Here is a 25,278-nt window from a genome sequence, read left to right as displayed (position 1 = left end):
GGCCATGGTCCCTGGGCCCTGCCACGCGCTCAGGGCACGCGCGTCTGAATCAATCACAGGGATGGGGCCGAGCAGGCCAGGCCCCGCGCAGCCCCTAAGGCAACTCTAGCCAGGACTGAGGCGGCAGGGTAAAAGCCACTCCCAACATGGCGTCCAGCTCAGCCCACACCGGCACCATTGACCCTCCTCCCATGTGACTCCCCGACACATCCCGCCCCTTCCGGGACGCCGCTTCGATCCGATTGGTCGGCTGGCCGCCGCGGCCGGAAGAGGCTGGGTTGGCAGGGAAATTTAAACGTTGGAAGCGGTAGTAGCCGCGGTGGCTAGCGCTCGTTGTTTTCGACCTCGGGAGCTCCGCGTTGCCTAGCGACCCCTCCCGCCGGGCAGGTGAGCGGGGTTCGGCGGAGCGGGGCGGGATAAAATACAATAAAATAAGCTAAGCGGGGATCGGGGGCGTCAGTGCGTCCGCTCCCCCCCTCCCCCCGCTTAGTCGCCGAGGCCCCTCCCAACGCTCCGCTGCCGCCCCCTCGTCCTGCCCGGCTCGCTCTTCCCGCCGGCCCCCCTCCGCCCCCCCGGCGCCGCCGCCGCTCCCTGGGCCCCTCCTATCGCTGCCCGCCCGGGCTCCTCCCATCAGCTGGCCCCGTGCTGGGGGTGCGCTGTAGCCTCCGTTCTTCGAGGCCCCTGGCTGCTGGGGTGGATGGCCCTCGGGGCCGCCTCGTGCGCTGGGGGCTGTGTCACTGCCAACCCCAAATGCTCAAAAATCCCCGGGCAGGAGCCTGGCAGCGGTTTGGGCTCTGGCAGTGATAACCGGTGCCCGAGCCTCCACAAGGGCTAGAAATGCTTCAATGCTTCAGAGTAGCAGCCGTGTCAGTCTGTATCCGCAAAAAGAAAAGGAGGACTTGTGGCACCTTAGAGACTAACACATTTATTTGAGCATAAGCTTGTGTGAGCTACAGCTCACTTCATCGGAGTGAGCTGTAGCTCACGAAAGCTTATGCTTAAATAAATTTTAGTCTCTGTGGTGGGACAAACGCTTAAATGTAAGCTGAGGCTCCTGTCATCACAGGACTCCAGGAGCTGGAGCTTGGAGCAAAGCCACCAACTAGCATGCAGGTTGGGATAAAATCCTAAGAGTTGGTGACAGTGCAGAGAGGTTTTATCTGGAGTTAATTGATTGCCAGTGAATTCATGGTAGCAGTAGATGTACGAAGGCTAGTCTGGATGCTGCCCAAATGTTTATTCTGGAGCTTAGTCTATGGTAAAGCACAAACCCTGTGTCCTGGAACAAATATGTGTGGCGTGATCAGATGAACCTATATAAATGTGATAGCTAACTTGAGTTACCTGGCAAGCCATTAACGCTGAATAAAACGTGTAGTGTGGATATAATCCTACGCTGATGGAGCCAGCTTTGACCCTGACTAACTCCTGTGTTAACACCGGTCTATGTCAAGTGTAATGGTGCAGTTGCCAACCTGTTAGCCTTACCCATAGCTGACAAGATTTTGTCATGGATATTTTTAGTAAAAGTCACAGGCAAACAAGAAAAATTAACAGAATCTGTGACCTGTCTGTGACTTTTACCAAAAATATCCAGGACAAAATGGGGCTCTGTGGATCCCCACACTGCCTGAAGGGTGGCAGCTGCTCAGGGGCTAAGAGCTGCCTGCAGCAGCTGGGGGCTGCAGGATACCCCTGCAGATCTGGAGGTCCCCTGCTACCTGTGGGGTCAAGGAGCTGTGGGGTGCCCTGGCTCCTGTGTCAGCTGGGAGCTGTGGGGTACCCCTCCCCCTGTGGCAGCGGGGGTTCCTCTGTGGCAGCTAGGAGTGGCAGGCTGGGAGGACCCTGCAGCTCCTCACTGCTGAAGTCATGGTGGTCACTGGAAGTCATGGATTCCATGACCTCTGTGACTAAATCATAGCCTTAGCTTGGGTCATGACCTGTTCCCTGGCCTAGACTAGACAAGGCCTGTGTCTCTAGGGCTGCTGTAAATTGAGGGTTTTGTGACCCAGATATGTGTGCTCTTATGATCCTATTGTGATGGGCATAACTATGGTGACTGGCCTGGCATAGTAACTGTTACAATATCCTTCACTCCAATCAGACTAGCCTGATAAGGAAGGGGAAGCTGGCACTGTTACAGAAATACTACTGTTTGTACACTATGCAATGCAGTTATGAAACTGGAGTGCTGACCTCTGCACAGGGTTGAAATCTGAAGCTTTTCACTGGGCTACAGAGTAAGTGCAGAAGCTCTAATTTACAGTAATCAGTAAACACCAGCCAAATTTTCTTATTCTGAATAAATTAAAATGTTCAATAGTATCAATTACAGTCTTGATGTGGGAGGTCAAGTGTCAGTGCCGTTAATGAGATGAAAGGAAAGCCACAAATGGGAGCTGGTGAGCACTTTAGTTTGTAACTTGGTTAGATGGCAGAAGTAATCATCTCTTGGGTACTGACATTTGATATGATAGTGTGGAAATATACTCTATTGAGTTTGCAGTTAGACTCTAACTTCAGCATGTTCTAGGCATACAGAAACTTGCTATTGAAGCAGATTTTCAGGTAGATTGTGTCTTCAGTGAATGTTAAGTTTCAAGGTCACATTTTGATTATATTTTGTTAATATAGTAGAGTTTCTTAGGTAGAGATCTTAAAACATAATCGTGTTCTCCTATGTCATTGCCAGGATTTCAGAAGTACTGCTAAACTTTGCCTATCTCAACATGGGTGTAGATGACTATGAGGAAATTCTCAAGTACTATGAATTATTTGAAACCGTTGGGACAGGTACATTTTCTTATCTCTTTTAAGACTAAGTTTTTACTATTTTACTTTGTTTCAGCTTCCCATCCAGATCAAAACCAGATTGCTATGGTAGCAACTAGTCTAGAGATCAGATTTCACATGCTAATTTTGCTGAATAAAATTCTGAGATTTTTAATCCAGAAGTAATCCTCTTTAGTACTTTTAGCTGTAAAAAGCTTTCTTTAAACTGTAAGACTTGCTCCTGTAGTGTGACTTTAATAAAGGATTATTGAGGAGAAAATTAATGTTTATCTTGGATACTTACTGCCTCTCTTCTAAATTCAGGTGGCTTTGCCAAGGTTAAGCTAGGTCGCCATCTCCTTACTGGTGAAAAAGTTGCAATCAAAATCATGGACAAATTGGCTTTGGGGGTAAGTCTAAGTAGCATGCTGCTTGAGGTTCAGTTTTGTAATGGGAGACATCCTCCACTTTTACTCGTGTGAAATGTTTGTCATGTGTAGAACTGTTAGCCACTCTTCTAAAGTCTCTTTCTAAAACCAGCAGAACTTGCAAGAATGTTATTAACTTCCCCAAACACTCATTTTTGGTGTCACTGACATTGAGACACTCATTACATTATTTTAAACTGTGAAAAGTTGCTCCAATTTAGGACCAAACAATTTCTTGACAACTTTTGCAGGGAAAAAGTAAAACTTTTTCATTGTAACAATTGCATTAAACTTGTGTGTCTCTGACCTGTGTACCAAATTCTGAACTCTTATAAGTTATACCAACCTTATACTTGGTTGACCTTAATTATATACACTTGAACATGTCTTTAATTGCAGTAGTGTTAATGGTAGGAGCACTGCACAGGATTTAGAAATAGCCATATTTAGCAACTGTATAACTGGCTTTCGTCTCTTAGGATGATTTACCACGTGTTAAAACAGAAATTGATGCAATGAAGAACTTGAGTCACCAACATATTTGCAGATTATACCATGTGATAGAGACATCCAAGAAGATATTCATGGTCTTGGAGGTTAGATATTCCAGAAGCATTAATACTGTGAATCTAATGTTACTAATTCAGTCTTTATGTATGGGATGGCTAAAAAGCTCATCTTTGAGTCCCTAGCAATCCCTCAGCACAGATGACTAAATAGGGCAGACATTGTAAAAGGGACACCAGTTTAAAATAGGTTACTTTCAAAACTTGTCTTATAGATGCCCTCAAAAGCCTCTCAAAATTTAAATCAATATGTTTGGAAGGATTCAAATAGTCACTTGCAGTGTGTGCAGCCTGAAATTGTGGCTCTGCTCTTGGGCAAGAGAGCCATAAAGTGAAATAAGAACCTAGCTGGCAATCTAAGATGACAGCATCCCTCCAGCCTATCTAACACCTATATGCCTCCCCCTGACCCCACAAGAAAAGTACCTGCATAATCCTAGTCCATCCTGCCATTGATGCCAAACTCGCTGCTCTATTAATTTCTCAAAGAGTTTCTATTTTCATACTGCCCCCAGTCAAAGTGCTCTTTACTGTGGTTTGTTCAATCACTAATCCTTCCCTCATTCAAGTTGCTCCTAAAACTTCACTCCAGCAATGCTCACAATGAGTCAATATTCACTCATACTTTCACTTTTTAAAAATATGGCCAAGAAGTACACCTGCTTAGATGTAGTTATTGCATAACCAAATTCTGCCACCTTCCTACTGCATGTTATGCTGCTGTTGTCATTACTAAAAATCTGTTCACTCTTTCAGACAGGGGTCAGGTCTTCCTCTTTAGTACAGCACCTAGTACTGATTGGGGGACCTTTGGGCACTACTGCATTAGAACTAAAATGACTGTGTACTATACAAGGCTGGCCAGGACATCTTCTTTACAATGTCTTACAAGTGTAAGGTTACTTAGTAGATCACAATTTTTGCCTCAAATACCATTTTCCTGTCTCATTGCAGTATTGTCCTGGAGGAGAGCTGTTTGATTATATAATCTCCAAGGATCGCCTTTCAGAAGAGGAAGCTCGTATATTTTTCCGTCAGATTGTTTCAGCAATTGCTTATGTGCACAGTCAGGGGTATGCCCACAGGGATCTCAAACCAGTAAGTTTGATTTTGTTTCTAAAAATCTGACTACTGCTTTTAGTACTTATCCAGTACCCTTTCAAATGGGATGGAATCTTTTTTAGCTGCTAAACCTCTCCTCCAAAGTAAGCTACTCTATAAGGACTGAAGATTTTGTTTTTATTTCTTCTGTGTCTTTAGCTTTTTTTTTCCAAGGTATGTTTTTTTCCTAGCCCAGTTCTACTCTCTCAGCCAATAGGTGTGCCATAGTTATATATGGCTCCCTCTGGAGCCTGTAAATGCTGTTTCAGAAGGGGATCACCAAAGATCAACATCAGAAGGGAGAAAGCTTACTTACAATGAACAAGGGAACACTTTGTACTCAACTCCAGACTTCAAGCTAGTTACAGTCAGTCTGTTCTTCTTTCCTCCATATTCCGCTTCTAATAGCAAATCATACCTTTGTTGCCCCTCCATGTCACTGTATTCAACTCAGCATCACAAGTGCCATGTTCTTTTTCAGATCTCCTAATTGGTGACATTAAGAGGGGTGTGGTGGGAAACATCCTGCTGTTCTCACCCTATGACTTATTAGGAAACCCACTCCTTCAGCATGCACTCATTGTAGGAAGTGGTTTTGTATTTATGGACTGATTAGAACATTTTGAAGAGGATGAAATCCCTAGGGGAGGAACTTCAGTGCATGACAGCTTACTGGACAATGTGTGGAATATTGGTCTCAAAAGATACCATCATCTGGGGAAGAGGCTGAGCATTGCTTGTAGCCATTAGAAGAGATGGGCCTATGGCCAAAAGGATGGTGGTCAGGACTAGGAAAGGATGGTGGACAGAACTGATCGATGGCTAGAAGATATGAGGGAAAACTAAATTATCCTGTGGCTGGGTTATCCTGTAAAGTGCTCTCATTACCACCACTCTCCTTTTCTTCAGGAGAACTTACTGATTGATGCAGAGCATAACTTGAAGCTGATAGACTTTGGTCTCTGTGCAAAGCCAAAGGTGAGTGTGCAAAAGTAAATTATTTTAACTACATAGTAGTGCATCCAAATACTTCAGATATCTAAAGGGTGTTTAATAGCACTCAAGTCTCCAGCCAACACTTCAGTTACTTGAATTCCAACTACTCATTGTAAAGAGTGTTGATGGGCAGTGGGTGGGTTTCTACTTCCAGCTTGAACTACTGTGTGATCTTGAGTTGTTTTGTCTATTTTTCTCTTCCACCCTTTGTTATCTGTTGTAAGTTCCTCAAGGCAAAGTCCAACTCTTAATATTGCACTTAACACACAGAGGCCCCAACAGATATCAGGACCTCAAAGTGCTAATAATTAAAATACAAATAATTGACTGGATATGCCTACTAGAACTAGATATGGCTATGGGTGTTCCAAAGGTATTTATCTAGGGGGTTGTGGACCAGGAGACAATTGTCTGTACAGGTGGCATGCAGAGGTCTGACTTCCAAACCTTATCTCAAAACTTCTCAGATTTAAAGCTGTGGTGTTACCTTAGATTTCTACATTTAGTAATCTAAACCTAGAGCAGGCTAGACTGAGATGAATGGTAACAGGAAGCAATCCCCTGGGTAGAATTCAATGTAAAACCAAAGCAGAGGGTTTGCTGTTGCCTAGAACTCTGCGGTTTAGCTGACCAGCAAGATGTTCTAATTTATGAACTGATTAAAAGTACAGATGAGGGCCGATCACTGATTAGGTATTGGAATGTCACTTCAGTCCTGCTGTCCAGAACACATCCCTATCAAACACACCGCTTGCTTTAATGTGTCAACACTATAGATATGGACTGGTTTCCCACTGTTGTGTGTCTTGTAAAGAAGGTGTGAGAGCTATCTGACAAATTCTGTGTAGGTGTAACTGGTCCCATAAAGGAACATTAATTTCACTCTCTAGATGGGGAGATGAGCAGCTGAGACATAGAATAAGTGACCTGCCCATGGTAATGCAGGAACTACCAGAGCTGCACCTAGATTTCCAGCATAGTTGATGGCTTAGCCAGAGCATTTCTGCTTAGCACTGGTATATATGATCACACAAGACACGCCACAGTGGAGAGTGAGGCCCATAATCTTGTGCTACGGTATAGTTAAAACTAAATAGTTAAATTTCCAATTCAAGTCTAATGTGTCTGTTCAATTGTTCTGCTGTAGGGTGGCCTGGATTACCAGCTGAACACATGTTGTGGGAGCCCAGCTTATGCAGCACCAGAGTTAATTCAGGGCAAAGCTTACATTGGCTCAGAGGTATTTAATGCAATGTCTGTCCTTGATACAGAGTGTCCTAAATATGCTTTGAACTTTACATATGTAAACACTAGCATAACTAGACTTGGCTTTAAAGTCTACTTCCTTATGTAATTGCCCCTGCAAGTCTTTACTGCAGGAGTCTTGCTTAACTGGGATAGTGGTGGATTCATGCTAAAGTAGCACACAACACACCATCTTTAGCACACTTCTCACTGTTCTTCTTGACTAGTTCTCCTTATACTGCTCCTTCAGTGTCTTCTTGGTTGTGTCCTGCAGAACAACATCCTGAGCTCCCTCCAACACTGAGCCTCTTCATGAGCTCATCCACTCCTGGAATTGCCTCTACACTAATAACTCCCAAGCTTTTCTCTTCCCTCTGTTCAGTCTCCTCTGCTATTGTCTCAGACTTCTCTTCTTGGAATTTGTGTTAAGTTAAACAGAACACATCAGAGCTACTCCTCTGAAGAGAATACCACAGTTTGTTCCCTTTCTAAGGCCTACTGTTGTCTTTGCCTCTTTCCCTCACGTTAAAGCTTCTCTTTTTTCCATCCCTGCTGCGGAAACAGAAGATCAAAGCTAGGCTAGATAGCTGTAACCTCCTTTCCTAACACCCATCTTGTACCTAACCAATCTATCAAGGTGTCTTCAAACTTCCTGAATTGCTGCTCTGACACATCAGCCTTATCCCAAAGTTTCTTCACTTTCAGTCCCCCTAGACATCAGTGTCAAACTCCTCCTTGCTCTCCTATCTCTTTGCACCAGTGTCTTGGCCTACATCTTGCTTGTCACTAGTCGCTCCTGCTTGTGGGACTTTTGCTCTCCACCAATTCAAACTCCTTTCACGTTTCCCTGTTTCTGCTTAGCGTTTCCTTTCAGGCCAGAGTGAGGAGTGCTTGCTCTGGTGCTCTATACCTAGACTTGGTGGATTTGATTTAAATTGATAGAGCCCAGTAAACCTCTATTTCGGCTGACACTGAAATCAACCAAAAAAATCCATCAGTAACAATAGTGGGCATGTGCACAGCCTCCCCATACACACCTTGTGCCTGCAGGGATTTGGTGTCACTGGCCCCATGGCCATGTCACAGCTCCATTCCCTCCCAGGATGGTGGGGCCACAGAGTGCTCCCTACTTGGTCATGGGGCCAGTGACACTGGATTCCCTGCAGGCGCAAGATGTGGAGAAGGTTGTGGTCCTGGCAGAGCAGAGACACACACAACTTTCCATGTCCAGACTCAATGTAGCAATTTCTCTCCCTATGGAAATCAAACAAATCTGGCTGCACTTGAAGATCTGGGAAGAGGATGTGGCTTTAGCAGTGCTCTGAGTAGCAATTACTCCAAAGTTGAATCAGGGAAAGCTAAACTAGCCACTTCTGAGTGTGCTCTTCTTTGGACAATATCCTTTAGCTCCAATATCCTTTGACGTAGTAACAAAATTACTTCAGTGATGTGTGGTCCCTGTATTGAGAATGGACAGAACATTGTTTCTCATTAAGCAGTTGTACACATCCTTGGAAAATGTTGAGCTGCCAGATCTTTTAACCTCTACTCACTTTTACTTGACCCTTCATGGTGTTGGTTTGTTCCTTCTAGGCAGATATATGGAGCATGGGGGTTCTCTTGTATGCTCTGCTATGTGGATTTCTCCCCTTTGATGATGAGAATGTCATGGCTCTCTACAGAAAGATAATGGTACGTAGTGCCTTACGAAATCCAAACTATCAAGCGTAAGTGAAGACCCTTTGCATAGCAAATAGGCAAGATGTCATGCTTCTTGGCCTATTGCTCTCTGGTGATTGAATGTATTGCTATTGTCACGTGTTTAATAGTTTCTTGGTCTTTGCTTTTGTGCCGTTTACAGTATATGCACTTTCTGTTAGAGAAACTGATCCATGAGTAAACTTTTTTCAAATCCAAAATGGGTACATCAGTGCAAAAGTAGCTCTAAAATACATGTAGTGAAATAATGTAGGCTGTTAGTTCTGCTTCTTGCCAAAATAAAGGATTAAAAAGACCTCAGTTTATTATACCCACTGGGGAGGAGGACCCTTGTAGAATAGGGCTAATGGTTCATTTATCAGGCTTGTGATAAGGGATCAGTGTGAAGCAAATGCAGATACAATAGGATTTAATAAAAATTCTTCAGCTGAAGAGAGCTCTTTAAAATACCCACAGAAACAAAACTAGATTTAGTTTGTAATGACAGGGCAGAAATCAACTTTGGGTTGGAGGAACTTTGGATCAAGTGATTGTAGAAATCAAATCTACAGTACAGAAGTAGTGAATCACCAGTGAAGACTATATTCTAAAACGAAAGGAGCAACATTGCCTCAAATAGAAAAGAGGAAATGAGGAGAACTGAGTGGGGGGCAAGAAAGCTGAGTGCAAATACTGCAGATATAGAATGAAATGGTTTTCCAAGGAGTTTCCACTGAAACGTGCAACCATAGGGTTAGAAGGGACATCTAGTCTAACCCCCTGCCAAGATTCAGGATTTGTTGGATCTAAACCATCCAAGACAGATTGCTATCCAGCTTCCTTTTGAAAACCTCCAGTGAAGCTTCAACAACCTCCCTAGACATCTGTTCCATGGTCCTACTGTTATGCTATGCTGTACTTTGAACCCATTGCCTCTTGTACTGCCCTCTGTAGCAAGAGAACAGCTTTTGACCTTTTTTTTTTTTTTATGGCAGCTTTTCAAGTATTTGAAGACCACGATCATGTTCGTGTCTCCCCCCCCCCCCCATTCTTTTCCAAACTAAATATGCCAAGTTCCTTCAGCCTTTGCTTTCCATACCTTTTGATCATCTGTCATTCGCCTCTGGATCCTTTCCAGTTTCTCTACATCCTTTCTATACACTGGGGACCAAAATTGGACACCGTATTCCTGCTAAGGCCTAACCAGCTCTGAGTAGAGCAGTACTGTCACCTCCCATGACTTGCATGCTATGCCTCTATTAATGCAACACAAAATTGCATTTTGCACTTTTTTTTTTTTTTTTTGCAACAACGTGGCATTGCTAACTCATGTTGAGGTTGTGATTCACCACAACTCCCAGATCCTTCTCAGCACTGCTGCTGTCGCACCAGTTATTCCCCATTCTGTATTTATGAATTTGGTTTTAGATCTTGTCCCTCAGTCTTTTTAGAACTAACTTGTGTAGTGGGATCAGTAGTGATGAATTAGCAAGAGCGAAGGGATTGTCAAATGAGCATAGTAGCCCAACCTGCTTTCCATGATTCAGTGATGCCTTGGGCACGGTTTCATTGTACTGACACGAAAGATGATGCAGCAAACAACTTCCCCTTGTCTCCTCTCTGCTCTTGTATATTTGTTCACTTCCACCCTCCCCTGACCCCTGGGAGAGGGGTGAGAAGGAAACCATGAACCAGCTAGACTAAATTTCTATACCAGGTAAAGTGGAGTAAATCGGGCAAGTCAGGAAGTGCTGCTAGTATGTGGTCCCTTCCTACATGCTCCTGCTTAATTTATCAGTCAAACATGCTGCTTGGATGCAGGAATTTGGCTTGAAGCATCCCAGAAGGTCCCTTTCTTTGGCATGGCAGCCAGACAGGGGGTGGGGGGAAGAGAAAGGGGGCATGGAAAGTGACGGACTCTGTGACCAACACGGAGCCCTAATATTAGTAAACTGAGGAATTTTAGTTGGGAGTGCTAATGCAGGCAATACTTGATAAGGATTGTTACGTAAATGTTCCTGGACCTAGAGGCTCTGGCACGTACTTTCTCCAATAGATTTAAAAACAAGTACTCACTTTCACACCTTCTGTTGAAGGTACATGTTCTGGTATGGCCCAGAGTGTATATGAATGCTTTAAATCGGAGTTTAGAAAACATATAGATGGCTAGGCTATAACCCATACAAAGGACTCAACACAAGAGTCTCTGAGTTGAATCTTGCATAGTACTTTCATCGTTATGCCATATGCTCTGGCACTAGAGTTGACTGATCTGAATTCACAGAACATTGGCCACCTAAACCTGTCTAAATGCATTCAGATGAACATGCTTTAAGAACTTATGTTTGAGGACAAGAAACAAGATACAACCTTCCTAATTAAAAGATCTACCAACGTAGGCTTGTTTCTACCACTCTGAATTCCAGTTTCAATTTTTGATTTATTTACAAATTGGAAAATTGATTCAAATTAGGACTTCTATGCATTGTTGTGGAATTTAATTTCCCACATTATAGATTTTGAAATTTACTGTAATCTCAGCTCAGGACTAATGTTCCGTGTCACAGTATAGTAGTCTGCTGGTTGAATCTAATTAGGGTGTTGTATCGCTTGCATGCAGTATGTTTCTTTGCCTAGAATGCTCTATGGTTCCTCACTTGGGAATAACATTTGACTAAATGCTTCCTGCTTTGATTGAAAATCAAATTGACAGCTCCTCAATAAGAGGCAAACTTCCCTCTGATTATATTGTGCATTCACTGGCTATATTTACAAAAATGCTTAACTGTTTCTAGCATGACTACTAATAAATTGAGGTTTTTTTTTTTTTACTTCATCGCTGTTCATATGCCAAAGCTGTATTTAAGAGCCAAACCCATATATTACAGCTCTCCTTGGAATATATAAAACTATATATAGGTTTCACCTTGGATTACTTCTAGTGTTGAATTGCTTTATAACAGCTATCAAACAGTAATTTCTAAATTCATTAGTCCTGACTAAAAATAAAAACAATTAGAATTTTTAGATTTCTAATGTGAAACCACTGGGGTTAAAGAAATGTATCTCTGTATATTACCCAGACTGTAATTGAAACAGCTGTCTGCAGAAATGAAACTCTCACAAGACTTAGTGCATTTCATTCCAGCTTTGTAGTTAAATCACATTTCACAATGATTCTTTACTGACTTCGTGTTAGTTTCATTTAGTGTATGTGATGCCTTTGTAGTAATTTCAGTTTGCCTTTCCTAAAATTTGGAAGTAATTATTAGTGCTACATGAACAATGAATCATTGGATTAGAAGAAACACACATACTCTAGGTTTTTAAAAATCCTTTGCAGTTTTTCTAGTTAGTGAGTGCCAACCTCTACGGCTCATGTCCAGCATTAGAAATATAAATAAATGGAAAGCGGCTAAATGCAAGGCTGCTCACCTTTTGGTGTAACAACCAATCCTACTATAAAAGCACAGAATATGTTAAAGCCAGATGAATTTTAATACTTTGTCTAGAAGTTGATTTAAACCTTCATACTGTTTTTATGTACAAATTACAGTAGCACCCAGAGCCTAATGAAAGACAAGTGCAAGTACTACACTTGAGAAGGAAAAATCAAGCAACTATAAAATGGGAATAACTGGCTAGATGGTGGTACTGCTAAGAAGGATCTAGGAGTTGTGGTGGATCAGTAACTGAATGAGTCAAACATATGATGCAATTGCAAAAAAGGCTAGTATTCTGGGATGTATTAACAGGAGTGTTGAATGCAAGGCATAGGAGATAATTCTCCTGCCCTATTAGGCACTGGCGAGGCCTCAGCCAAGGTACTGTGTCCAATTCTGGGCACCACTCTTTTAGAAAAGATGTTGGGCGTATTGGATAGTCCAGAGGAGAGCAGCAAAAATGATAGGTCAGTTTTTGTAAACCTTATATGAGGAAAGGCTAAACTGGGCATGTTTAGTCTTGAGAAGAGACTGAGAGGCGGACCTGATGTATGAAGACTTACATTAAGGGCTGTTGTAATGAAGATTATGATCGATTGTTTTCCATGTCCTATCAATGCTAGGATAAGTACTAATGGGCTTAATCTGCAGCAAAGGAGATTTAAGTTGGATATTAGGAAAAACTTTCTAGCTCTCAGGGTAGTTAGGCTCTGAAACAGGCTTGCAAGGGAAACTTTTTTAATCCCTATCATTGGAGGTTTTTAAGAACAGGTTGGACAAACCCTTGTGAGGGATGGTCTAGGGTTACTTGGTCCAGACTCTGCGCAGGGGACTAGACTTGATATCTCAAGGACCTTTCCAGGCCTACGTTTCTGATTCTATGCTTGGTGCCTCATTGTGCTAGGGGCTATAGAACCACAGTTCCTGTTCTAAGCACTTGCACTCTTCAGACTGAACGCCACAATTGGTGCAACGAAATGGAATGAATAAGGGCTGCGGAGGCAAATATGTGGCAAAGCTGATGGCTGTGTTACTCTCATGTAATTTACCTGCTATCTCGTTTAATTGTGTTCCTGGAAGTTCAGCCTTCTTTCCACGGGACTAACCTAGCATGAATCTATTTTAACTTAAAATCTAGTCACATTTGTCTTCAGTGAAAGTAATGGGAATGATGACACCTTTTTGTCAAGTTAGTCTAAATATGCTGAAAACGGCACTTCCTCTAGCTCCACATTCTATTATGGGTTTTCAGACTGAAGATAAATGCCCATAAGACATCCAAGCAATTTAATGAAGTTATTTGTACTACTTGGCCAAAGTTCACTCAAACTTTTTTTAAATACAGAGAGGAAAATATGAGGTTCCAAAGTGGCTTTCTGCTAGCAGTATACTGCTTCTCCACCAGATGCTGCAGGTAAAGCAATTGGCTCTAGCCCAGAGGTGGGCAAACTGCCGGCGGGCCACATCCAGCCCACAGGACCGTCCTTCCCGGTCCCTGAGCTCCAGCTGGGGAGGCTCGCTCCCGGCCCTCCCCCCTACTGTCGTCGTGTGTCTTCCCCCCCCCCCCCCCCCCCCGACCGCAGTCTGAGTGCACCTTGCTGCCAGTACTCTGTCCCACTGCTCTTGCTGGGCAACGCAGTGGCGTGGCTGGCTCTGGCATGGTAAGGGAGCAGGGGCTCCTGGGGGAGCAGGGGGGATTGGATGGGTCAGGGGTTCGGGGGGGGCTGTCACGGAGTGGGTGGAGTTGGATGGGTTGGGGGTTGGGGGGGGGGGCAGTCGGGGACAGGGGATCCTGGGAGGGGGGTGGTCAGGGGACAAGGAGCAGGGGGAGTTGAATGGGTTGGGAGTTCTGAGGGGGGAAGTCAGGGGGCGGGAAGTGGGAGGGGGCAGATTGGGGAGGCAAAGCGTTCCCTGCCTGGCCCTCCATATAGTTTTGCAACCCCAATGTAGCCCTCGGGCCAAAAAGCTTGCCCACCCCTGCTCTAGCCAGACCATGCTTTTTACAGTACTGTTCCACTACTCAAAATAGCATTGAAATATTGACCCCCCAAAAGCCTAAAATACATCATCTTATTTAAGAAACTTTTTTCAAGAAAATTTAACTGGTCCCTCTGCTGAAAGGGCTGTGCTCATAGAACATCGCCTTAAGCACTCTGCATACCATGGTGCAGCTATTATGTTGCTAACCTCAAACTTGTATTCAGGAGATTGTAACCTTACTGTATAAACTTACTGCCTAAGTGTGCTTTTATAGCAAGCTAGATTTATAAAACACAAATTAGCTGCACTACTGTTAACCATGGTGACAGTGTCATTCATCCCTTCAGCTACTGTTAATGTAGGTTTCCTTAACTGGCCTTTATGTTTTTGGGGAAAGAAATTGAATCTAAAATATCTTGCCAATTTCTACTTGAGATATGTTAAAGCCAATATTCTAGGCAAAGGATTAATCTTACTAGCCTCTTATTTCTCTGAATAGTAACTGTGGTATCCACTTTGTGAAAACATTGACTGACTAGATTCTCACTGCCCATTAGGTGGATCCAAAGAAGCGAATTGCAGTTAAACATCTATTGAATCACCCCTGGCTCATGCAGGATTACTCCTATGCTGTTCAGTGGCAAAGCAAATACCCAGTGAGTACACTAACTAGAGGATTACTGTACCACATTGTGACTGGAGCATAACTTCTTCCTGAATTTGTGCCTTAATGGATGGTATATGGTGACAGTGTGAAGGCTTAAAACCTTCATCCTTCTAAGGGGCCGACCTAAAGATGACTGGTTACTTCATTCAGCAAGTAGCTGCTGATGAATTCTTCAAGATTCTCTTCTCAGAATGCATATCCAAGATGACACTCAATGTAAATTTCTTAATCCCTATGAAGGGGAAAGACCTCAGTGTGCTAGCTGCAGCATTTGCAATCTAGTTAAGTGGTGGGTTTTTTGTTTTTTTTTTTTAAAAGGACCTCGTGGGTATTTTCATATCTAACTGGCCAGTTAGACTCTGAGTACTTGTGATGCAAATGGATAGTTGTATGCAGTAAGGTATAGATTTTTTGAAAATCAGGTACCTGGGTGCTGCAGAACCGTTCAGACCTAGGATATGGAGTGACTTGCGTAGTGCTGTTATGCAATTTTATTAATTTCCTGTAATCTCCTGTTTGGGATAGTCTTAAGTGAGTTTTTATTGAAAACTCTAAAATTATATCCCCTTCACCAAACACTGCACTAGCCAGAGAAGTTAAGCCAGCACAAAAATGAAAATCTAGCAAAGATTAGGTGTAGGTGATAAGCAGGAGGGAAAATATTCAAGTATGTACAGCCAGTACCCACATTTGGCCATTGGGTGTCATTGTTTCTCTATGCAAAGAGCTTCTTTACTGTACATGCAACATCAGTGTTAACTCATAACTGCAAGCATTGTACAGCTGCACACTTTAATAATTTTTTGTTCCTTTTTAAGTAGGGGAGGAATTGAAGTGAACCAATTTTTATCTCCAACAAAATCATGTCTCTTTAGCAGTGACTATTATTTACCAAGGGTCATGGTGGATTGTCGATCACTGGTCGTTTTTAAAAATCAAGGTTGGATGCTTTTCTAAAAGATCTGCTCTAGGAATTATTTTGGGGAAGTTCTCTGGCCTGTTAGACAGGATGTCAGGCCAGATGATCACAATAGTCCTGTCTGGAGATCTTGGGCTATGAAGCCAAGAGCCATCTGGCTTCATGGGAACATCCCATTCAAAGGCTGATCTAGAAGCTTTCACACAGTCTGAAGCTTTCACATTACCAACTTGTTCTTGCAGCTTGGGCATCTTGATGATGACTGCATAATAGAGCTTTCAGTGTTCCATAAATGCAGCAGGCAAAGTATGACTAAGTTAATTTCAGAGGTAAGTAACCCAAATAACTCTCTTAAACTTTGACATATTAACAACTGACTCCAATACTTATTGATTCAAGTATGAAACTTAAAGCTGTCCAGTGTAATCTGATCTATGGATTGCATATTGATTACTTAAGAATTCCCAATTATCACTCAGAGGTTTCGCAGGTTCTTGTCACAAGAACAGGCAGATTATTAAAATTACTGTTGAGTTGTGAACCCCGATGTGCATGGTTGAAACACTCTTTACGAACTCTTCTGTATTATTTATAATTTATTAATACATTATAAGTCAAACACTCTAACCCAGCAAGGTAGATCGAGATAATACCAAATGTACATCTGAATATCCATACTTACAACATCCCTTGCAGAACAATCTGAAATGTTAGCCATTGTCTTCCTCCTGGCACCTCCCAAGGGTCAGTCAGTCTCTCTTCTCTCCCTGCACACAGGCTAGGATACAACTTTTATATGTTATGTTACGCAGATGCCACTATGCCTAATGCATATTCAGTAGGGGTTTCTCCCCTCTTCATTTGTATTTTCTTACCATACTAATATCAGGGTGCCCTTTCCTATAGGTTAAGATAATAAATTGGGATCATTAATATACTATGTCAATTCGTTGCAATGGTACTCTTGTGGTGTGCAGATGTTTCTATCCTAAAATATCCAAATGCTGGTGTTTCGCTAATACTCCCTGAGTTGCCTGGTGTTATGTACAAACTTCCCCCTTAAATGCTCTATTCCCAGTTCCCCAAAACTTGGATGAGCATTGAGCCATTTATTGGTGCCAAAGTTCATAGGCCTCAAGTCTTATCTAACTCCTGTAAGACACTGGCTTCAGCATACAGGCCTGTAGGTTCCTTGAGTTACTGCTAAATAAAATAAATGCTAAAGCTAGCTCTATGGGCTACACAAGACAGTTATTTTAGAGTATTTCTATTTTAATTGTAAGCTCAGCTGTAGTTAGGACACTAAATTTTGTAAATCTTTTTTTTATTTTTCCCTCTTTTCCCTCATGCATCATTCCCTGGTGTTTCCTAAACTTTGACATCAAATTTTTAACCATGATCCTAGTGTCCTATTTGGAATCCCTTGAAGATCAAGGGAAACTTACAGTGGTTCTTTACTAGCTGTGACTCCATGTGCTGGGATGATTGTTTCAGAAATCATTCAATAATTTCTTGGAGAACAACTTTAGAATACTATCTAAACAGGAGAAATCTCAAATGCAATGCTGAATAGGAAGTAGAGAAGCAATGTCTTGGTGTTTGAAAATAAAATGGGAAAAGTGGTGGAATAATGTAGCTATTCCATTCATTAGTACAAGCAATATGAAAATGTGGATTGTATTCATGGCTACTGTGCATTTTTGTTGGAAGTTTCCTAGCTGAATTCCACATAGAAGTATAACGGTTCTGATACTCCTAGTTTCTATAAGATTTAATAGTTAGACTAGACAGTAAATACTGTATGCTAAGCTATTGAATAGTGAAAATAACTAACTTAGCTACTTGGCAAACTTGAGAACCCAAATTCATATGTAATGTCACTGCATCTAGTGGTATGCTGAAATAGCTCTTTCAGAGGGAAAGGCAGTTCTCCAGGCAGTTGTAGAAATCAACTTCTTGATTGGAAATTGCATAGTGTGCAGCTAGTATGACCCACATCTGGGGGAATGAGAACTGCTGGCTAACACATCTATACTTACTCCTGCTCTACAGCTCTGGAACTAACTTCAGAGAACCATGATGTAATCTCTGGCTATTAAGATAAGTAGCTCTGTTCATCCAGGATACACAAATGATGCACTGACATAGCTCTCCTTAAATCCTTTTAAAAGGATTTAATGAACGTAAAGTAAGCCTAATTTCACACCCCATCCTGGGAGGCTGGCAAGGACATACTTATCTTCCAGATGGGGAAACTGACACAACTCCATTTGCCTGAGGTCCTACATTGATCCAGTGACAACTGGAAAAGAACCAAGACTTTCTGGCTGAAACCCTGGCCCCACTGAATTCACTGGGAGTCTTGCCATTGATTTCAACTGGGCAGGGGTTTCACTCTCTCTAGCCTCTGCTGTAATCTCTAGACCACGTTTCCAACTTGCTTGCAGGAAGGGTGGCAGAGTAATAACAAGCACAACCTGATTCTGATTTCCTCCACACCAGTACAACTCCATTGAAGTCTATGGCATTATAGTGGTGTGATCATAGACCTGAAGAGTCCATAACAGGTAGATTGTCCTTTGTGCAAGAGAACAGGTGTAACTTAAAGCAGTGTTTTTAACATGACTCTCTTGAATAGTAGCATTCTGACAAAGTCCTCTTGGTTTTAGTGGAAATACGATCAAATATCAACAACCTACCTCTTGCTTCAATCCAAGAAGGCTCATGGTAAGCCTGTCCGTCTATGTCTTCCCTCTCTAGCGGTAGAACACACTAGCATCACACCATCCAGAGAACTGAAGGTAAGTTGTAGGCCTCAGTACTGAACCATGTTAATGCAGTGTTTGCTTTTGCACTGCCTTCAAAAATAAGATGCCATTTAAAAGGGACTGTATAAAATCTAAATTGCTCTGGTCTCATAACATGAAACATTATATATAGAAGGACATGTACTTTCAACTGCATTTTCGTGGACTGAAATAAGCTAAGGCTGTCACTGAAAACTCTTATCTAGTCACTTCCTAGCTTTATAAAGAACAGAAGTTTCTGCTTAAATTTCTCTTGGTACATAGTTAGATTTATAAATGTAATTTCTTCCTGACCTAAAAACGGAGGGCATCAGTTCAGTGTTTGGGCACTGGTGTACTACAGCCCTATGGGGAATGCCATGAGCAAGTGGGCAGTTGCACCCATCCAAAGACTGGACTGGTGCTTTGCTGTATTTGAGAGCAATTCAAAGAATGCAGTGATAACTAGTGAAGCCCTTCATGGGTGTGTCCCAAGAAACCACCACCACCACCACCACACTATGTTCTATTTCAGTAGTCGAAATAAACTGTTACAAATGGCCCTTAGATTTAAATGTCTAAAGCTGGCATGGAGTTTGACTATTTAAACTTAGTTTGATTCTCTATTGATCTGATGGACTTCATCTTCAGGCAGCTGTCCAGGACCTTGTATAAAGGGTGATAAAAGGCTATATTCAATTTAACTTGGAGTTTGACAGCTTGTATTCTGATAATTAGGGCCCTAGCAAATTCACAGCCATGAAAAATACATCACAGACTATGAAATCGGGTCTCCCTGTGAAATCTGGTCTTTTACATGCTTTTACCCTATACTATACAAATTTCACAGGGGAAACCAGCCTCTCTCAAATTGGGGGCCCTGACCAAAAGGGAGTTGCAGGGGGTCATAAAGTTATTTTAGAATGGCAATACCATGACCCCTCTTACTTCTGCGCTGCATTCTGAGCTGGGTGGCCAGAGAGTGGTGGCTGTTGGCCAGGCACCCATCTCTGAAGGTGGCACTCCACCAACAGCAGCACAGAAGGGTGGTGTAATAGAGCCGGACTCACCCAGTGGCGCCTCCTGCTGGTTTTCCTTGGGAATTAGCTCATCAGCCTCTGGAGCACCCCCTGCTGTCTGGTGATATGCCTTACCGCCAGCCCCAGTCCCTCCCAGGACCCGGTGCCTCCTCCCACTGGGGTGCTGCCCCCTGGCAGTAAACCCCAACAATCCCTGAGGGTCTCCCCTCCCTAGGGAACCCCACCCACTACCCCACCTCACCTCACCTCAGTCTTGGCTACTGCCAGTCATCGCTTAGCCCCGCTCCCCAGGGCAGACTACAGTGTATCAGCCACTCATCACAGGCGAGGGGGTCTGGACCTGCTGCCTCTGTCTACCTGTGGGCTGCCCCCTTGCAACCCCAGTACCTAATCAGCCCTAATCTAGGCCTCACAGCCTGGGGGTTTCCAGGCCAGAGCTCACCTGCTCCCAAGGCCTTTTCCCCTCAGCCCTGCTCCAATCTAGGTATTCCCTCAGGTCCCTGCAGCCAGACCCTTCCCTCTCTGAATGCAGAGAGAGACTCTGGCTAAGCTTCAGCCTAGCAGCCCCTTTATAGGCCCAGCTGCTGCCTGATTGGGGCATGGCCCATTTCCCCAATCAGTCTAGCTTCTCTTGCCCTCAGCCCTGGCTCTCTCCCAGGGCTGGCTTTTAAGCCCCACAGGGCAGGAGCGGGTAACCACCCCGCTACAGGTGGCAATACCATGCCATCCTTACTTCTGCACTGCTGCCTTCAGAGCTCGGCAGCTGGAGAGCGGCGACTGCTGACTGAGGGCCCAGCTCCGCAGACAGTAGCGCAGAAGTAAGGGAGGCAAAAGCCTACGATATCATCCTTCTGTGCTGCTGCTGGCGGCGGCTCTGCCTTCAGAGCCGGGCTCCCGGCCAGCAGCTGCTGCTCTCCAGCTCGGAAGGCAGCACTGCTGCCAGAAGCTGCACAGAAGTAAAGATAGCAGTACTGCAACCCGCTTCCCCCCCCCCCCCCCCCGCCAATAACCTTGCAACACCCCCCTAGCTTCTTTTTGGGTCAGGACCCCCTACAATTACAACACCCTGAAATTTCAGTTTTAAATTTACAACTTTTAAAATCCTATGACTCTGAAATTGACCCAAAATCATGGTCCATTTTGTAGGGGCCCTATTGATGATGGTCAATCTTGTGTCTAACTTTTGTGTCCACCAAACAAAGTGTATTTTAACTACTACTTCCTGATCACTTTGTTACTGCCATTTGAAACTGCAGATTCCAAAGAGTTGTGTACTTGACTCCTTAAAGGTTAAACCTGCGCTTCTGAAACACAATTCGCGTGAACTCTTCGTGAGCAGTCAGTCCTACAGCTACATATTTCATATATTTAAAAACTCCTCAAAAGGACAATCCCAGTCTTGTGCTCTGCTTTAAGTCTCTGGGCCTGTTCTGTAATTCCCAATTCTCAATTGCTAAACCTATGTACATACCATATCTGTGACCAGGTCAGTCACTTTTTGACTTACTGTAAATTGAAAACCACTAAATTTCCAGTTTGAGACAGCAGAAATATAAACTCCAGGGTAAAACATGCATCTATTTGAATATAAAATTTACTATTAGGAAAACATTTCCAGATTGTTGGGACTGCACATGAAGAGGCATGTCAGAGCAAAAAGCAAGAGGCAGTCTTTCTATACAATTGGGGTGCACCTGTTCCTCAAATATTATATTCAGGGCATCCCTTATTAAAACTGCATTGACAAATGAGAAGGTCAGCTACAAACAGGCTTGAGAGCAGGTATCATGAAGAATAATGGAGTTAAATATGTATAATGTGGTTAGCATGGTTATAGGTGGGCATAACAGTTTGTCACTGAAAGGTATAAATTTCAAATGTAGGATTTGTTAGGATGAGGCAAGGGAATGGATGGACCTGAGAAGGCAACCTTTCTGACCACATCTATTACCCTGGAGACTTTTTGCCAGGATAAGTTATGGAAGCCTCATTGGGATATTTAAAAGTAGACTTGGCAAAACACCACCATTAACAATAAGAGCAATCCATCAGAGATGAGCCAGATACCTCAAATATCTCTTCTGTAACACAGCACATTAGTCCCAGTATGATACACTGGGGATACACTTAACTGCACAGTAAGTGCCCTACAGTGTACCATCTGAAGATCTGTTGATCAGCCATTTCAGCATAGGGAGCTGACCTACTGTCCGTGAAACTAAGCTGGCAGGACTTCTTAATTTAGAGTTTGTTTTTGTCTGTGGTGTTAGTGGCTTGAACATAATCAACTGTTATGACAAGCAGCTTGAAGTACACAGGTTTTCTAAAAGAATGACTTGACTAAATCCTGCCTGGAATGACAGCTGGAAATAGTTTTTTCAGTGACCTATAGAAGCATTTCTATAATGGAGTGAATTTCTCCTTGTCCATCAGGTCCTGTTCAGCTATTCATGGCGTAATGGGACATAATTTCAATTACAGAGTCTGGCTACTGTATTCTTGGCTGCTAACAACAGGTGTCTGATAAGGTCTTTATAGTAATCATCAGTGGCACATCTGGTCATATAGCAGAAAGCTACACTTTGGCTTTCAACAGTAATGAAACATCTGATCTTGGCAATATCCTTGACCACTGGCCAAAAGCCATTTGTCTCCAGACAAAACACGATCGTTCCTTTTTATAATGGCCTTCCAGCTGAGGACTGATAGCTGACTTTATTGCTTGCCATTTCGTTGGAGTGGTACATAACAAAACGAGGCCTTCCAATGAGTTTTTTGCAATACACAAAGGGATCTATTGAAAACCATCTCCTGTCCAGTCACTCTGGATTAGAAATTAAATATGTAGATTGTTGTGAGACTTGTATTTCATTGGGGGTGGTGGGTGTTCCCTAAAGCTTGGAGCTAAACAGGTTCAGCAGAGGGTTGGAGGAAATGCTGTTCTGGGTTGACTTTATTTTTAGTTTAAATACTAAACCTGACACTACCATGTAATGCTAAAGGTTGTTCTCACTTTGTAAAACTGGAATTTGACTTGAAGGGAGAATTGATCATGGACCTTAAATATTTGATCTTAGACCATGAGGGGTGCTATTTCCGCCCCTTTTACTACAAAAAGCAATATAAGCATCTGACTTACTGCAAAACTAAGGCAGGTCTACACTAGCTCTTACTTCAATATAACTGAAGTCGCTCAGAGGTGGAGAAAAGCTGCTGCTGCTGCTGCTGCCGCCGCCTCCTCCTCCCCCCCCCCCCCCGCCCCCCAAATCTAAGCACTAGTGTAGACAGCAGTATGCCGCCAGGAGACACGCTACCACACTCGAGGAGGTGGAGTAATTATGCCAACAGGAGAGCTCTCTCCCACTGGCAGAGTCTGCACTAGCAGTGTAGACCTGCCCTGAGTAGCATAGCATATGCCACTAGCTAAACTGAAGGTAGCATAGCAGGAAATGCCCCCTGGAGAAAACAAATGCAGGTACTCTTCAAAAGATGTGGGCCATGACATTACTACACAATGGCAGCAACTAAGGCTGCAGCATACAGAAACATGGAAGCAAACTCTTCCTGACTTCTGGCAGTTTGAAGGAGCCTGCACATAGAATTGTATGATTTGACATCCGTTGAAACCTTCTCATTTCCACCAGAAAGTGAAGGTTTTTGCTGATGCACTCAGCTTTAAATAGTTGACTTCCCATAACTATTTGTTCCAAGGTATCATATGTAATATGACTTTAACCAGCTGTTTCCCATATTCCTTCACTATATTTCCTTTTTGGTTTGTATATATTTTGCATCTCCTCATGGGACCACTTTTGTAGTGTTAGCTAGTGGGGCAGCAAATTAAGGAGCTTAATTGTAGAAATCAATGGCAGGTGTTGCATTTTTCTGCACTTGATGCATAGGCTCCTTGTGTGTGTTGGTGCTTTCATCTGATGGCTTTGCTTATTAAAACTTTCATTGCAGACTTAGCCCTCCAAACATGATTTTCAGATGACATGAGAACTTCCCATGAGATACTGCCGATAACTAGAAACTCTAAAGGGCAAAGCTATAATTAAAACTAACTCTAAAAGTAATGATATTCTTCTGGTGAAAGTTTTCACTTCATGTCTCATTGGAATCTTTTTTCTTCTTTTTTTTTTAAATAGTCTAAAAAGAACCTGACTTATGAAGATGTGGAAGACTGTAGGGAAATACCCTGTGCATTTGGATCCATGGAATTTTCAGATGTGCTTTATGAGGAGTCTCCATTTGCAGGCTTCGCTCTATATATGCCCAAAACAAAGCAGGTGCTTGAAGAATTACAATGATTTCCTAAAACAGTTGCTCTTAATTAAAGGGAATCTGCATCTTTAACTCTTTTTTTTTTTTTTTAAATGCACACTGCGTTTATGTTTAAGTATCAATATCAATGCTTAGTGCTACATAAGATAGTCCCTGGCCAGAAGATCTTACAAATTAAGACAGAGACAAGAGCCTTTTGGTTGTCAGATGGCTATTACCATGAACTGTAACCCCTTTTCCTAGCTTGTGGGTCCTCATTTACTTTAATGAGGAGAGGCAGGGGACCTGATGCTCGCCTTGTGTGTGGGCAGTGCAGAAGAAGAAACGGAAGTGGGGAAGGATACAAAGGGGATGGTGAAGCTGGCATTATTGACAATGAGGATGTGCCCAGAGACGGGGGGAGGGGGGGAGAAGCAGCCAGGCTCTCAGCCCCCATGCTGTCCCTCTTAAGTTAGTGGAAGTACTCCTAATGAGGACACACACTATCCTTCTTCTGTCAGTGGTGTGGACATGAACCACTGCAGTGGTTGTAAGTAGACTTAACATAGATAGACTTAAGTTTCTAGTGTAGACATGCCCTTAACTACTTTGTGGATGGGTTGGAGAGAAGTGATCTGGGATTGGGAGGCCAGGATGGGAAGCTGAAAGAACTAAGGAGGATTAGGGCACAGGGTAGAAAGGGTTTAATTTTTTTGTTCAGGGAGAGAATAAGTAGTGACTTAGATGTGTGGGCCAAGAGGAAGAAGTCTGGAGCACTGGGCTGCATGTGTAGCTATGTTGACCTGACCCTTGTACTATATACTGTGTATGGTCAGTATACTGGCAATATTTTTAACTTTGTCCAGAGTTAATTCACCATCACTCTCCCTTACCTAATCAAATTTCTTGTAGCATTCAAAGCATCAGACACCATTGGATAATGTAGAATTTACACCACCTCCAACTCCAGTGGCAAGAAGAGCAGCATCAAAGAACAGTGAAAACAAAGAGAATTCTGACTTGGCATTTACTATCAAGAATGAAGAGCCATTTGTGCTTCCTGCACCAAAGACTCCTCTTAGTAAGAGCCAGAAGGAGAAGAGGATGCAAACCACACCAAATCAAGAACTTCCCTCCACAGGTGTGTCTTACTCTAGACTTCCATTAGCTATGTATGTGTGGTGCTTAGGGTTTGAATAGCGGGAAAATGTTCCACTCTAGCTAAAACTTATACCTACAAGAGTTCCTGGGTGGCTTATTCCATCTTGTGATCCTAGACTGTACAATATTCACCGGCCCACTCCTCTTGCTGTAAGAGGTTACACTACACTACACAGAGGCAATGCATCTTAGCACTACTGTTAGCTTACTATG

General features: G+C 43.1%; 1 protein-coding gene across 1 annotated transcript in view; it reads left to right on the top strand.

Annotated features, from left to right (window-relative positions):
- The first annotated feature begins 283 nt into the window (after nucleotides 1–283).
- The window catches only part of MELK (maternal embryonic leucine zipper kinase), a 39,382-nt gene continuing 14,387 nt past the window's right edge, over nucleotides 284–25,278 (top strand). The window contains exons 1-14 of the mRNA XM_074952147.1: nucleotides 284–387; nucleotides 2,693–2,793; nucleotides 3,097–3,182; nucleotides 3,680–3,796; nucleotides 4,721–4,864; nucleotides 5,777–5,845; nucleotides 7,011–7,103; nucleotides 8,702–8,800; nucleotides 13,595–13,663; nucleotides 14,787–14,885; nucleotides 16,058–16,144; nucleotides 18,485–18,616; nucleotides 23,790–23,930; nucleotides 24,817–25,045. Coding sequence (XP_074808248.1) covers nucleotides 2,730–2,793; nucleotides 3,097–3,182; nucleotides 3,680–3,796; nucleotides 4,721–4,864; nucleotides 5,777–5,845; nucleotides 7,011–7,103; nucleotides 8,702–8,800; nucleotides 13,595–13,663; nucleotides 14,787–14,885; nucleotides 16,058–16,144; nucleotides 18,485–18,616; nucleotides 23,790–23,930; nucleotides 24,817–25,045 — 1,429 coding nt within the window. The 5' untranslated portion in view covers nucleotides 284–387; nucleotides 2,693–2,729. The remainder of the gene's footprint in view (nucleotides 388–2,692; nucleotides 2,794–3,096; nucleotides 3,183–3,679; nucleotides 3,797–4,720; nucleotides 4,865–5,776; nucleotides 5,846–7,010; nucleotides 7,104–8,701; nucleotides 8,801–13,594; nucleotides 13,664–14,786; nucleotides 14,886–16,057; nucleotides 16,145–18,484; nucleotides 18,617–23,789; nucleotides 23,931–24,816; nucleotides 25,046–25,278) is intronic.

Source organism: Natator depressus, chromosome 5 (genome assembly GCF_965152275.1).
Source record: "Natator depressus isolate rNatDep1 chromosome 5, rNatDep2.hap1, whole genome shotgun sequence".
NCBI lineage: Eukaryota > Metazoa > Chordata > Testudines > Cheloniidae > Natator > Natator depressus.
The sequence above is the reverse complement of the archived record's forward strand: the minus strand, read 5'-3'. Positions and strand labels throughout refer to the sequence as shown.